Below are 15418 nucleotides of genomic sequence, written 5' to 3' on the forward strand. Positions count from 1 at the left end.
TTGTAGCCTTCCTTCTTTTTTTCTGTCCTTACCTTTTATACTTTCTTGTCCTTCCTTTGTCATGTATTTCTCACTTGTGTCTTCCCTTTGTTCTTTCGGTCCATATTTTCTACTTCTGTTCCTTCATTGTCTTCCTCCCTCCATACTCTGCTTTCATTTTTCCTTCCCTGTGGCATCCTGTCCTTGTTTGGAACCTTCTTTCCTGTTTCTTCTGTTTAGTTTCCTTCTGTAAATTCTACTGCCTTTAGAAATGCCATCCACAAATTCACAGTAAATTAATAAAAAAACAGAGAACTTTAGAAAGCTGAATATAGAAAGGCTTGTGACGTGAAGGAACCCTGAATATGTTTGCAGCTCAACATGCATAATGTCCCACAGGCTGCAGTCATAAATTAGTTTAATTTTGGCTCACCAGCAAAAAGCCTAAACTGATTTCTCATTTCATTTCACATGAAGCTTGTTGATGCTTATTTTAGGTCCATTATTGTTTTACTTCATGTTTAACACAAATGAGACAGATTTGTAAAGTTCTCATTGATATTAATACTTAACTTTCACTTATTTTACACCCATTTAGTGCAAGTTCTGATTATATGGATGCTACATTAGATTGCAGCACATTTACTGAAGATCATGGATGCAAAAGGCCTCTTTAAAAATAAAGCAGGCTTTTGTGCTGTAGTTAATCTTTCAGTAACTCCTTTCATTGGCACATCCATAAGTCTGGAAACTGATGAAGATCATTTCTGTAAAATTCAGTCCTCAGTTTACTCCTGTTCTTTTATAAAAGGAAACCATCAAAGGGTCTGAAAATAAGAGTTTAGCTGCTTTAAAAAAAACCCATCAAATCAGGTCTTATCTGGCAGCATGAAATGCATTGAGCAGATATCTGGTGATTCTGCACAATAGCACCACCTACTGTATTAAAAGAGCAACGTTCGTCTTTCCCCTGTTCTAAGCAGTGATTTATAACTAAAGCACTTTTGATCGATTTCTATTTTCACATTTGTGAACAGTTGGAAAAATTAGCAGTTTATTTGTTTTGAGACTTCAATTTTAGTTCAATAAGTAGAAAAAAGTCAACGTTTGTGTTTTTTTTTCTTTAAATATCAAAGACAAATACACTCTACCAGTTTATATTTAACCGTTATTTCACTAGGAATTCCTTGAGATAAAATCTCTTTTTCAAGAGAGACTTGGCCAAAAGACAAACAGTTATATATAAACGACAATTAAAAAGGTACACGTTTTAAAGTTTTTACTAAAGGTTTATATGTGGACTACTATTTTGAGTGTGACTTAGACTTTCCAGATATTTTAACTAAAAATCTATATAAAAAATGCTGCTTTTCTAAAGCACTTTGTCAACCGCTCCGCTAGAGGGCGCTGTAGCTCAAAAGCACAACCAAAAAAACGGAACGACTGAATAATGTTTCCTCCAGCATAGCCCCGCCTCTACTTTTCCATGCATTGGCGCGCTCGGTGGCCGTGGCTCTCTGGCTCCGCTCCTACCCGGGTAGCTGAACTCTCCACAGCGAGCTGCGAGCCTAGACACAGCAGGCATGAGTGCAGCGGGTGACGGTCGGGCCGTCCCGGCTGTCGGACCCGTCCAGCAGGGATTGAAGGAGGCTCTGATTGAGACGCTCACGGCCATCCTGTCTCCGGTGCAAGAAGTGCGCGCCGCCGCTGAGGAGCAGATCAAAGTGCTGGAGGTGACAGAAGGTGAGAGGTGGTCGGGTTATACACCACACCAATGTTTAACATTTAAGCGTTTTAGCTTCTTTCATTATCCTGGGTGCTGGTTTATTCATGCCTTAAGTGAACTAAGCTAACTGCCGTACTGGACGGACTCTTCCAGGCAGCTAATGTTAGGCCATGTTAGTAGAAGTTATTAAGGACTAAAATGGTATAAGAGCTTGTAAATATGCTTGTTATTTCTAGGACTTGTGATCGCAGTTGTTTTTAGCCTAACAGATTGAAACAGCCCACAGCTAGCGGTGTTGCAATGTAATCATTAGCGCGATCCTAGCTTGAGTTAGAAACGGCACATGTGAGCGAGGCTGAAGTTGGTATCCAGTTTGGAGCTTTCAATAAAGAGTCATTTCACCACTTTTAAGGGATCTGAACCGCATTTATTCGTTTTAAACATCTGAAATAGTATGAAATGGTAATCTTTTTCCAAACGGACTTAGCTGATTATAATTACTTGAAAACGAAACCTTATGCTTTTGTGAAACGTTTATTAATCATATTCCACATTTTAAGAGACTGGACTTTCTAGTTTTCAACCCACAAACTGTAATTATCTAACTCTTATTTTGGAAATTAGCCTTCTTAAGACCAAAAAAGGCATTTAATTTTCCTTTTTGTGTTAAATAGAGTAAAGGTTTCGCAAATCCCAAACTGTTGACAAAAGTCTTTGGTCAGTGTAGAACATTTGGTTTCAAATATGATGGGGGATTTACATTATTATGGTTTATAATGTATTAAACATTATAACATAACAGTAGACATTACTGAAAATTACAATATATTTTGTATTTTCAATACAAAATATATTGAAACCATCATTATGTGTTCAAGCTTCAGAAGATCCAAGACATCTTCTAAATAATCTGCATATTTAACATAACATTTTTCAGTTCATTGTTGACTGTTGAAGAACAACACTTTTAAAGCTTGACCACATCAATGGTGAACTAAATGCTAAAAAATAAAATGAGTATAATTTTATTATTTGTATATAAATTCCAATATATGTAAAGTGTTCTTAAAGATAATCTAATCAGGATAGAGTTATTCAAATCAGATTTACTCATTCTAACCTTGGTGACTTTCAAGCAAGATTAACATGATTTTAAATCATCTCCAGCCAATGCAGAATAATTCAGTTTAGATTAGCTTCCAAGCTGCACTTTATCTAAGGTGGTTTAAATGTCAAAAGTAAAAAAAACTAAAAAAAAAACTCATGAAATAATGGGTTCTTCACACCAAATTATGTTTTAAGTAACCTGTAATCTCTGCAGAATAATTTAATTTATGCCTGACTTGTCAAATAACTGCTTTTTAACTACTAAGTTAGTTTAAAAGCCAAAAAATAAATTGAAATCGCATATTTGGGATTTTACGGATGTGTTGAAGATTTCATAAATCTTAAAAGTAGTTGAAATTATCTGGCATTGTGGAGGAGTTTTGCTCAGGTTTGCTCAATAATAATTTTTTTTTTAAATTCATTAATTTGACCTGAGAAGTGGTCCAGATTGGTTGAATGTGAAATCGTTTATTACAGAAGTGTAGCGGATGAAGTTCCGATTCAGAGGCTAACTTCTGTGTCGTCACACAATCTGTGGCTGCGGTTCACTGGAGCTCGGGCTGAATTATTAAATCAAATGACGTCACTGAAAGACTGGTCAGCGCTTAAAATAAACAAAGTTTTAGTTGGTATTTCTTATAAGGTGACTTAACTAACGTGTTCAAGCAATTCAATAATCCATAAAACAAATGTTTCACACTCAAAGCAACTCGTGTTCAGTTAGTGGTCAGTGTCTAAATTAACCATTTAAACTAAAACTCAAACTTTCAGTGTCTAAGCTTAGTTCAGTTTAGACAGATTTCCAGTGGGGGAAGGAGGGAATTTCCCAAATATCCCGTTATTGAAGCTCCCAGCTTCCTGCAAAAGCAACATCTGAGTCCTAGTTCAGATGCTTCACAAGTGAGATCACATGTTTTAAATTTGTCATTGTAACAGGAGAGGTGAAGTTATGTTCCAGATTTTCTGTTGAACGTTTCCTGCTTAAATTGGTGGAAAAATAATTCCTTAATTTTCTCATAATGAATGTTTATTTTTTACAAAAACTTGTTTTTCAGTTTACCGGTTTTATTTAGAATATTTTGAGTGCATGAATCCATCTACTTAAATAATCTTCCTTCATCTGGAAGAGGAACAATCCCACAGCATAACAGGGCTCCCGCCATGCCTGTTGCAATGTACATGAGGTGTCTTGACATGTGTATTTGTATGAGATCAAAACCACCTCAAGTGTTTGGTGCAAAACAGCTCAGTGGCACAGTAATATATATTGTAAGGTATCACAGTCATTTTTTATTTATTTATTTTTTTGTTAAAACGCATTTTTTTGGACAAAATCTGCTGTTAGTTACTAAAACTATTCTCAATGCGAGATTATAAAGTGATGTCTGTTTTTAAGCATTTTACCCATCTGTTTCAGGGATGCCAATAGATTTGTCATCATCTGTAGAGTAAGTGTGTCATGGTCGGTAGCTAACGCTCTCCCTCTGACCTTCTATTGTCCAGCAGTAATCGTGCTGCTGCTGAAAAGTTAATTGAGCGCGCAGTGAGCGGGCGCTGCAGCAGCGCCGACCCTTTCCGCAGGCCCCTCTCTCTGAGGCCGCAGCTCTGCAGGACTGTCAGCACTAACATTGTCTTCTGGCGCCTGATGTCACTTGGTGAAAGCCAGCTAGAGGTGGAGCTGATGAGGTTCATGCTCGTCCTGAACTGTGAATTTTTCTCCTGTTCTGCATGCTTGCCATGCCAGGTTGGAATCTTTCGAGTCGTCTCCGCAATCTTTACAACCTGATGAGCCGTTTTTCCTCTCAGGTTAGCCTAGAAAAAAAAGACTATTTAAAGCTGCAGTTGTCATTTTAATTTTAGATTCATATCGATTCTAATAGTAAATTTGATGTCATTGTTATTATTTAAAATAAAGCTAAACATAAAATTTTGCATGAAGAGGATGTTTTTGTTTTTCTCTGTTGGATGGAAAAAGATGTGAAACCTAAAAGCTTATAGATTCCAACATAATGACAGGAAAAACAGAAGTAAAACATATGAGTGGTATCACTGTGGAGATTCAATGCAAATATTACAAGAAAAACGGCTAAAAACTTGTGTTTGTTATATTACCTGTAGTTAAAAACATTAGTTTGTTAGTTATTATTTTAACAAAAGTTGTTAAGAGCCATTGTGGAAGGTTCAGAGAGAAAATCCCTGCTTTTAGGTACTGATTTTAGTGCTTAACCAAGTAGTGGCAAATGATGCCCATCCTTAATTTTTGTACAAATGCTCATAAAAAAAATCTCACCATGTTTAAATCTCTATAAAACGTATTTATTTCTGCCACTTTAAGCTTCAATTTTAGTTGACACTTTGAAATGATAATTAATCTTGGTGTCAAAGCAGGTCTTTGTTGCTGCAGTGGGGTCTTATAGAGTCAGTGCAGTGTTCAATAAGTTACATTTTCTGCATTTGTGCAAATGGAAACTTCTTAAATATCATTGTGTTTTTGACCTTCCGCTTACTACATTTCCTGTTTGACATGGTTTGAAACTAATTTGGTCTCATTGTGCATCTTTATAAGAAGTCAATTTTACCAGCAGCCTAATTGATGTTTTTATATTCCAGAGTTTGGCGTCCACCTGGCAGAGCTTACAGTTGACCCTCAGGGAGCGCTCGCCATCCGTCAAGTGAGTACAACTTGGATTTCTTTCCACGTGCATGCATTAAAATCAGGTCTTGTATTCTGTTTGTCATGCTGATACTGACTCGCTGTTTGTCTGTTTCCCCCTATGGGAACTTTTCTAGGTTAACAAGTATTGGGTTTGTGTTTGCAGTTGGCATCTGTCATCCTGAAGCAGTATGTGGAGACTCACTGGTGCGCCCATTCAGAGAAGTTCAGGCCTCCTGAAACCACAGATCAGGTAAACGTTCACAGGTGGATTCAACTTCGTCAGACTAGTTTCAGCCCACTCATCCACGGCGATGGCTCTTAGAGATATCTCAAAGTATTACAGTAAAATCTGACTCCTGAGTGATCTTGTCCCATCAGGCTAAAGCCGCCATCAGGGAGCTGCTGCCCAGCGGCCTGCGGGAGTCCATCAGCAAGGTCCGCTCCAGTGTCGCCTACGCCGTGTCGGCCATCGCCCACTGGGACTGGCCTGAGGCGTGGCCACAGCTCTTCACCCTGCTGATGGAGATGCTGGTCAGCGGAGATGTGAACGCAGTTCATGGAGCCATGAGGGTCCTCACAGGTATCTTAAAAAATAAATAAATTCTTTAGACAGTCACAGCTTGGTTTAGTCTAAACGTTCAGTGGCTTGTTAATCTCTTCTTTTATTGTGTTTGGACATTATGTTACTTTGTGTATTCACTTATTTTATATTGGTGTCCCTTTTGTCAGACTTCAATCTATACAAAATGTTTTTTAATGATGATACCAAGTATTTGGAGAGCCTATCATTGGATAGGTGTTGCTAGTCAAGCTTGTATACATTATTTATAATAGTGAAATTGCAAAACCGAGGTTGCATTTAGTAACTAATAATTTTTTCTTTAGTTTGAATTTTATTTTGGATGCCCTCCTTTCCAGAGTTCACCCGCGAGGTGACAGACACTCAGATGCCTCTGGTGGCTCCAGTCATCCTACCTGAGATGTACAAGATCTTTACCATGGCGGAGGTGCTGCAGCAGTATTATCAGTTTTATTTATGGAACTAATAAGCTAAAAAAAATGATAGTCTGCCAATAGCCAGCTAAACTGTATTCTGTGTATCTCTAACTTAAAGGGTCTTATGCTTTTCTCTGTGCGGTATGGTACTTCTCCCTCATGTTTGCTAATAATCTCAGGTTTACAGCATCCGTACCCGTTCCAGAGCAGTGGAGATCTTCACCACATGTGCAAACCTCATCTGTGCTATTGAAGAGCTTGAAAAGGTGAAGCCAGTTTCACATCAACACCTGTCTGATTCATGAAACATCCGTTTCAAAATATGATTTCCATTATTCATCACATTTTAGAACTTTTCTGTTTCAGTATTTCTGAAACGTTCTTGCGGCAAATATTTCAATCAACCCAGTTTCTTTGCTTTTGTTTTTTCTGAAAGTCACAGTAGCAATTAAGCCAAAACTTTAAAAAAAGATACATACAGATACAAACAAAAGAAGAACTTTGGTTTTTTTTTAATTCTGTTTAAAAAAACTCTCCTATTAAGTATCTTTTTCAATCCAATTATTAATCGATTAATCAAAAAAAATCAACAAATTACCCCTACATTTCATTTCATTACATCAAGCATAAAGGCCTGAGTTTTTTCTTTACATATTTATGTTAAAAGTATTTTTTTAGCTGCAGATGCATCCTTTGCTACAAATGATCAAGTATTCACTTAAGGAATGTTGTTGCATTTTAGGCAGTAACATGCTTATTTTCTAACAAATTAATTAATTTACTAAATAAATTATTAGATTATTTGCATCTTTTAAAATATTTACAATATTGTATAAAAAGGAAAATCTTCAGACTGTATCAGTTATTTTGTAATGTGATTGTCTGAATAATCAGTTATTCTAATAATCATTTGTTGCAGCCTTACTTTTTTTTTTTTTTTTTTTCCAGATACATTTTTATTTGTGAATGATGATAACTTTGTGCATTTATGTTTAGGGTGCTGCTAAAGCGTTGATCTTCCCGGTGGTGCAGCAGTTTACAGAAGCGTTTGTGCAGGCTCTGCAGATGCCTGATGGACCCTCGTCTGACAGCGGCCTCAAGATGGAAGTCCTGAAGGTGAGAGGTTGAGGATCGAAGCCTCTCTGTTACAGATGTTTGTAAAGGCTACAAAAAAAATACATGTTTATGTGTTTTTGTTTTGTTTTGGGGGTTTTTTCACAGGCAGTAACAGCTTTAGTGAAGAACTTCCCCAAACCGATGGTTTCGTCTATGCAGCAGATATTACCCATCGTCTGGAATACACTGACTGAAAGTGCAGCTTTATATCCCTCACATCACCAGATCTATGTTAATTATTGGTTATAGTTTTTCTGCTAATAAATCTGCGCTTTTTTTTTTTTTAATTTTAAAATCAAAACATCTGAAATATAAATACTTTGTTTCAGTTTGTTAGTCCTTAGTTTTTAATTCACTTATGTAAGAACTGAAGTCAACTACACTGAGGAAGTAGACGACCCCATTGACTCAGACGGTTAGCAAAATCCACCTCCTCCAGTCTATTCTTTACATTCCCCTATTTCCTCCCTTCACCAGTAATTCTACATCAGCGTTTTTGTCCTGTACTCATTTTTCCAGGAGAGGTTTTGGGCTTTGAGAATCTGGTGTTCAGCATCTTTGAGTTTGTCCACACGCTGCTGGAGAACAACAAGTTCAAGAGCACGGTGCGGAAAGCTCTGCCAGAGCTCATCTACTACATCATCCTGTACATGCAGATCACAGAGGACCAGGTGAGGAACCGCCGACGTGTAATTCTGCCAGATCCTGTGAGAAATCATTTTGTCTTGACTGAACGGCGCTTTCCATGACTAGGTCAAAGTTTGGACGGCAAACCCTCAGCAGTTTGTAGAGGATGAGGACGATGACACTTTCTCCTACTCTGTCCGGATCTCTGCTCAGGACCTACTGCTGGTGAGCTTCACATAAAACAAAGAGCTTGTGGTCAGCAGTGGTCAGCTGCAGTTCAGCCTGTCCATATATATTATACTCAGATTATGGACAAAAAATAGATGTTTGTTACATTTTTCTTGACTTCTGTTTCTCATGTATGAGTTAAAGGACTATTCTGAAACAATTAATTGTGATTAATCGATTATTGACACAGTCATCAATTAATTTAGGAATAAATTAATCATTAACTGTAGTATACAAACTCTAAAAAGGCAATTTTGCTGAAAGAACAACATAGACTGAGCTGTAATTAAGCTAAAACTGCACAAAAATGTATACATCATTCATTTCAGATTTTAAAATACTTTCTTTGTCGGTAAATATGTTTTATCCAACACTCCTCAAGTAGCATAGTTTTATCTTCACCTGGTTCTGTAATAAATAATAAAAAAAAATCTCCTGAGCACCTTTTGTGATCCAATTATTAATTGGTCAATCCAAAAAATAATCAACAGATGAATCCTACATTGTATTGAAGTTAAGTCGAGTAGAATGGGTTGAGCTTTTCGCATGATAAAGTGTATACCAAAGAAATACAATGTTGTTACATTTCAGCAATAAAATGTTTTCCTTATTTTAAAAACAAAAATATTATTAGAAATACCTTTGAAATTTATTTTTGAAAGATATTTCTAATATTGGCATATAAGTGGTTAAATGAAAAATCTGCGAAATGTGCCGATTTACTTTCCCCAATGAATTGATAGAACAATCAATTAATACAATTATTGTAGTTGCTACCCCACAAGAGAGGACTTTGAGTTGTGTGTGTGTGTGTGGGGGTGTGTGTGTGTGTGTGTGGGGGGGGCGGGGGTGTGTGTGTGTGTGTGTGTGTGTGTGTGTGTGAGAGTGTGATGGTGCTGAAGTCTCACTTCCTGTTACAGGCTGTGGCTGCAGAGTTCCAGAATGAAAGTGCAGCAGCGCTGGCAGCAGCTGCAACCAGACACCTCCAGGAGGCAGAACAAGCTAAAAATGGTGGCAGTGAGCACTGGTGAGGGGAGAACAGCGACTCAAATGGCTTTTAGTTATGAAATGTGTTCAAGTCATTACATTCAGGTAGAGTAAGGGAATTTGTTGTTCATATGTTCTGTTTTTCTTTTTTTTTTTTTTTCCTGTTTTCCTAACTAGGTGGAAGATTCATGAGGCCTGCATGTTGGCCCTCGGTTCAGTCAAGACCATCATTACAGAGAACGTGAAGAACGGTCGGGTTCAGTTTGACATGCACGGTTTTCTGGCCAGCGTCATCCTGGCCGATCTTAATCTCACCGGTGAGAGAGTCAGATGTGTAACAAACACAAAAAGACGCACAACATTTTTGTCATTTTGTCATTTTCTTGTTTTAGATCATTTTCCTATTTTTCCGTTAGAAACAGATTGTTTTTACCCTTTTGTTTAATGTTAAGAAAATAACTTGTTTCTCTGTCAAAAAGAAAAGAAATAACTTAGCTCAAGTGATGTGCTCCATAAAGTTGGTTTCTGTTTTTTTTTTTTTTTTTTGTCTTGTTTTTACAGTCTTTTGTTTTCTTGTTCCTCAGCTGCATCCCCGTTCCTTCTGGGCCGTGCTCTGTGGGCGGCCAGCCGCTTCACTGCAGCCATGTCTCCTGAACTCATCCAGCAGTTTCTCCAGGCCACAGTCAGCGGTCTCCATGACAGCCAACCTCCATCCGTCCGCATCTCGGCGGTCCGGGCCATCTGGGGGTGAGCTCACCGTTTGCTGTGGTTTAGCTTTTTATGATAACGTCCATTTACCATCTCTTACTGGACCTTGTACAAGTGTTCATATCAGAATATCAGAATTATAATCTCTAATGTAGTTCACACGGCTTTTTATGTGCTGGACCAACACATGGTTGTGAAGTGGAAAAAAAATGAAATCTGTGAACTACGTACATTTTTATTCATACTTTGCTTTTTTTTTTTTTTTTTATAGTTACTGTGACCAGTTGAAGCTGTCGGAGAGCACGCACATCCTTCAGCCTTTCCTCCCCAGCATACTGGAGGGACTGGTCCAGCTTGCTGCCCAATTCAGCTCAGAGGTGCTCACACTCGTCATGGAGACGCTCTGCATCGTTTGCACCGTGGACCCGGCCTTCACCACCAGCGCCGAGAACAAAATCTGCCCGCTCACAATCGCCATTTTCCTCAAATATAACAACGGTACTTCTGCAGCTCCATTGACCAGAATCACTTCCTGGAACACCTTCTTCCTATTAACCCGACTTTATATCCAGTACATTCAGTTTTTATCTTTATTTAAGGCTTTAATCTTTTAGAAGTGACCTTTTCTCGTCTTCCCCTGTCAGACCCTGTGGTGGCTGCCCTGGCTCAGGACATCTTTAAGGAGCTGGCTCAGATCGAAGGCTGTCAGGGCCCCATGCAGATGCGACTCATTCCCACACTAATTAGCATCATGCAGGCGCCACCGGATAAGATCCCCTCTGGACTCTGTGCTGTAAGTGGAACGTATCATTTATGTTATGTTTATTTCTGTTGTTGTTTGATTCATTGGTTCTTTCGATGTTTCGATTCCTTGGAGTTGCACTCATTTATTTCTCTGTCTCTGCAGACATCGATAGACATTCTGGCCACAGTGGTCCGAAACACAAAGCCCCCTCTGTCAGAGCTGTTGGTGTGTCAGGCCTTTCCTGTGGTAGCACAGTGCACCTTACGAACTGATGACCACACAATAATGCAGGTAATAAAAGCTTCATATATTCACATATATGTAGTTTTTTTTTTTCCCCCGCAAAACTTTTCTGTCAAGCAAAACTTTGAGTTGCACCTACAGATTGTCATCATTACGTTCTGAGACTTGAGCCTTTAAATATCTGCTAACAGACCTGCTAGGTAGATAGTGAGCTTTTTTGCTCTATTGCGGGTAAATGCTAATTTATCACCAGTTGGCTGGACGACGTTTGTTTTCACCACTCTCACTCATACTGCCAGCCCATTCAAGGCTACGTGCATTTTGTGCAAAACACTTGGCGCCGTGGGTGTTAAAGGGCCAACTGTGGTGTGAAAAGCACAAAGCTGCCGGCAAAAACACAAACAAATCCAGAAAATATCAGTTTTTGCTATGCTTGATTTTAATACAGCTGGATCCTCCAACCATTCCCGATATTTTTAGTTCTTCTGGTCTTTGATTTCATTCAAGGTGGCGTTAAAAGGTCTTAATTTTGACTTTTTTGAATTCTGGCATTAGAAGTTGAAACGATGAGGGAATGAGGGAATTTTCTCATGTTTCTTTCCGTCTCGCCAGAACGGAGGCGAGTGCCTGCGAGCGTACGTCTCTGTGGCCCTGGAGCAGATTGCCCAGTGGAGGGACGAACAGGGCAACAGCGGCCTGTGGTACGTCATGCAGGTGGTCAACCAGCTGCTGGACCCCCGGACCTCTGAGTCCACGGCGGTCTTCGTGGGACGGCTGGTGTCCACTCTGATCTCTCGGGCTGGGACGGAGCTCGGGGACCAGCTGGACCACATCCTCAGAGCCATCCTGAGCAAAATGCAGCAAGCCGAGGCTCTGAGCGTCATGCAGGTAGGCAGGAGAGATGGAAGGACGGGCCAATCTCAGTAAATCAGAATCCCAGCAGTTCAGCTCAAAAACCAAAACTCATGTAGGTTGATTACACACAGAGCATTATATTGCAAGCTATTTTTTTTTTATCATGATTGTTATGGCTGGCAGAAAGTAAAACCAGACAAAATGTTAAAGTAAGTATATTTTTGGATCAGAATTATCCTACTGTGAAGTATTTCCATGTATTGGACAGAAACATTCCTCTGTTTGCAATAAATCTTTCACTCCCTGTATTGAATTACTGAAAGAAAAAAAAAACTTTTGACAGTTTTCTCATTAACTGAGATGCATCTATATTGGTAGACATTCACTGTGTTTTCTTGGAGTTGCCTTGTTTCCTGATCTGTCTCCCTTCTCATCCTGCAGTCTCTCATCATGGTGTTTGCCCACCTGGTCCACTCCCAGCTGGAGCCTCTGCTGGAGTTTCTGTGCAGTCTGCCAGGGCCGACGGGAAAACCTGCCTTGGAGTTCGTCATGACGGAGTGGATGAGCAGGCAGCATCTTTTCTACGGACAGTACGAGGGTAAAGTCAGGTCAGACGACTTTATTTTCTTGCATATGTTTTTGCTCTAGTTGGGCTGGAACTTCACTTATCTTCTCTCGCCTCCCTCAAACTGTCTCCATCTTTGTGCGCTTATCCGTGCAGCACCGTGGCGCTGTGCAAACTTCTGCAGCATGGCATAAACGCTGACGACAAGCGACTTCAGGACATCATGGTTAAGGGGGAAGAAATCTACAATCTTGAAGACGGCATTCGCACTCGCTCCAAATCTGCCAAAAGTAAATCTAAACTATTGAGAAAGTTGAGCGACAATAAATTCTCATTTTTGTGGCACATATTTTTTTTTTTTTTTGGAATGTAGTAAATTAAATTTATGTTGTTTTATTATACTTTTGTTTTTGATGATTGGTTTTTATAGACCCAGAACGCTGGACGAACATTCCTTTACTTGTGAAAATCTTTAAACTAATCATCAACGAGTTATCGACGGTGGTGGAAGCGAACGCCAGCAGGGCGAACGCTGCTGACTGGAGCCACGGTGAGGAGTAGCGATGAAAATAGTCAATCCTCTACTGAAAATAAAAATGTTTTTATGTTATGTTTGGAGTTTTTCCCAATAAAACCTGCACGCCCGTTTTCTGTTTCTGTCTCAGATCCCAGCGGCATGTGGGACGACCAGGAGGACGGGGAGGGAGAGGATGATGATGAGGATGAAGGATTAGCAGGGCAACTGCTCTCCGATCTCATTTCATCTAACAAATATGGTAAAGTATTTTTGTTGAGTGTCTTGGTTTTACCTGAATTGACATTTTTAATACTGGTATTCTTTTGACAGATGACGATTATTATGAGGATGATGAGGAGGACGATCCAGACGCATTGAAAGACCCCATTTATCAGATCGATCTTCAGGTACATGCTCACTTTTTAGTTCATTTGTATTAGAGACGCACCGATCCGGTATTAGTATTTGCATCAGTTCTGATATTGAAAAATAATAAAAAGTCTAGATCGGGTTTCTGTGACAATGTGCCTGATCAATGAACACGGATCTATTCAGTCCAATTCTATGCTATGTTCTGAACGAATTCATGCTTTATTATTTATTTTACATTATCTTTAGAATTCCTTTTTGCACTTTCTGAATCGTTTGAAAGGTTTTTTTGCTGTTTGTTTTTACACATTTGACCAAGATAGTACACCTGTTGTTTTTGTCAGTATCTTTTCCATTGACTATTGATGTATTTAATTGTGCTGTACTAGTGGAGAGTCATCAAACAATTTTGTAATTCACTACATTATGTCTGTATTTAAAAAACGAAAAAAAGAACGTTGTACATCATTTCAGCTGTTTTTCTATATTGGATCAGTATATCTAAACCTCAGATATCTGTATCGATATCAGGAGTGAAAAAAGGTGGATCGGTGCAGCTATAATTTGTATGCTTTTGTCTACTTGTCTATCCTGTCGTCCAGCTATCCAGAGATAATTTTCTGATTAAAATATTTAATTTTGACCACCGTAAAAAGTGTCTACCAATGAGTCATAGTGGACTTTAGTATTTGCACTTTCAAACAGCCCATTTAAATTGACTGAAAATTCTGGAAATTTAAATCTGCCAAGACAAAATTTCAAAATGAAAATTGTTCTTTTAACAGATTTTTTTTTTCTTGTGCATATTTTATTTTATTTTTTTAAAATATGAACTAATAGTTATTTTTAACCATTTGTAAAGATTTCTCTTAATACTCCACTCTTTCTCTCCTCAGGCTTACCTGACAGACTTTCTGACACAGTTTGCTCAGCAGCCATGCTACAGCATGTTCTCAAACCACCTCAACAACGCTGAAAGACAAACCCTGCAGTCTATAGGCCTGTAGTCGTGCTGTTTGATACTCCAACTCATCTTCCATCAACACCACCCTGAAATGTCCCTCTGTCGCCCTGTGACGTCACTCATGATAAATTTAAGACTAAGTGAAAGGACAGAAGGACAAAGATCGATAGAGGCAGGAGGGGCACAACTTGGAAAAGAACTTGTGCACTTAACTTTGACTTCCTTTTTTCACTTCATGTGAATGATGAGATGAAGGACCTTGCCGACGCTAAGAGGCTGGACAAGTCTCATCCTAAAAGGTCAAACATACTCTTGAAGACCTTCAGTCTGGACAAGAAAAGGGACAGGTCTTTGCTGAGAAGGACTAATGAATCTCAACATCTGGGCCGACTGTTTGTAATTTAGCCTATCATATTTGTGTTTCTATCTGCAGTGGAAATGCAACAAGGTAAATTTTTCCGAAAGACTTTACACTGGCTGAAGGAAATCTATCACTTTAGTGAAGGAGTCTCTGGTGGCCTTATATTCCAGAAAAACAGTGACTGTTTGACAGGAAATGCAAAGCTCTTAGACCAGCTGTCATATCTCGGGGTTTGGTGGGAATTGGGGAATTCACACTGTTGCCATTTTGAATTAATGCCTTGTCATTTCATTGTATCTATTGAAGTTTAGAATAAAAATATTTCTAAATAAAAGTTCCTAGCAGGAGATTTACAAGTTTTTTTTTTATGTGTTAGACCCTGAAAATTGTAAACTTCTATCTGGAAAAGTATGCAAATGACTGAATACAATTACATTTCATGCTGTTTGTAGCTGTTTTAACATTTTTTGGAACATTTCAAATGATCATTAAAAATGAACTTGGTGTGTCAATGTTGCATTGCCATGAAACAGCAATATCTATCTATGATACAGCCCCTTCAACCCCTTTTGATCAATAGTTACACAATCAAAAAGGTGCCATCTAGCACCATGTTTTTCATTGAATTCTTAATTTCTCTTCATCTCATATTTTTGACAGTTTGGTTTC

General features: G+C 38.7%; 1 protein-coding gene across 1 annotated transcript; it reads left to right on the plus strand.

Annotated features, from left to right (window-relative positions):
* The first annotated feature begins 1443 nt into the window (after positions 1–1443).
* Positions 1444–15261, plus strand: ipo9 (importin 9). Its single transcript, XM_088005742.1, has 24 exons — positions 1444–1722; positions 5423–5484; positions 5632–5718; positions 5847–6048; positions 6387–6475; positions 6644–6730; positions 7461–7580; positions 7686–7786; positions 7937–7995; positions 8100–8251; positions 8334–8432; positions 9356–9462; positions 9600–9739; positions 10007–10169; positions 10402–10628; positions 10775–10923; positions 11038–11166; positions 11731–12006; positions 12415–12581; positions 12695–12828; positions 12969–13088; positions 13204–13314; positions 13386–13462; positions 14321–15261. The coding sequence occupies exons 1-24, from the start codon at positions 1563–1565 to the stop codon at positions 14429–14431; spliced, it is 3129 nt and encodes a 1042-aa protein (XP_087861868.1). The 5' UTR covers positions 1444–1562; the 3' UTR covers positions 14432–15261.
* The last annotated feature ends 157 nt before the right edge of the window (positions 15262–15418 follow it).

The sequence above is a fragment of the Poecilia mexicana genome, unplaced genomic scaffold (assembly GCF_051168715.1).
Source record: "Poecilia mexicana isolate PSO_F unplaced genomic scaffold, ASM5116871v1 scaffold_5, whole genome shotgun sequence".
In the NCBI taxonomy this organism is placed as follows: Eukaryota; Metazoa; Chordata; class Actinopteri; order Cyprinodontiformes; family Poeciliidae; genus Poecilia; species Poecilia mexicana.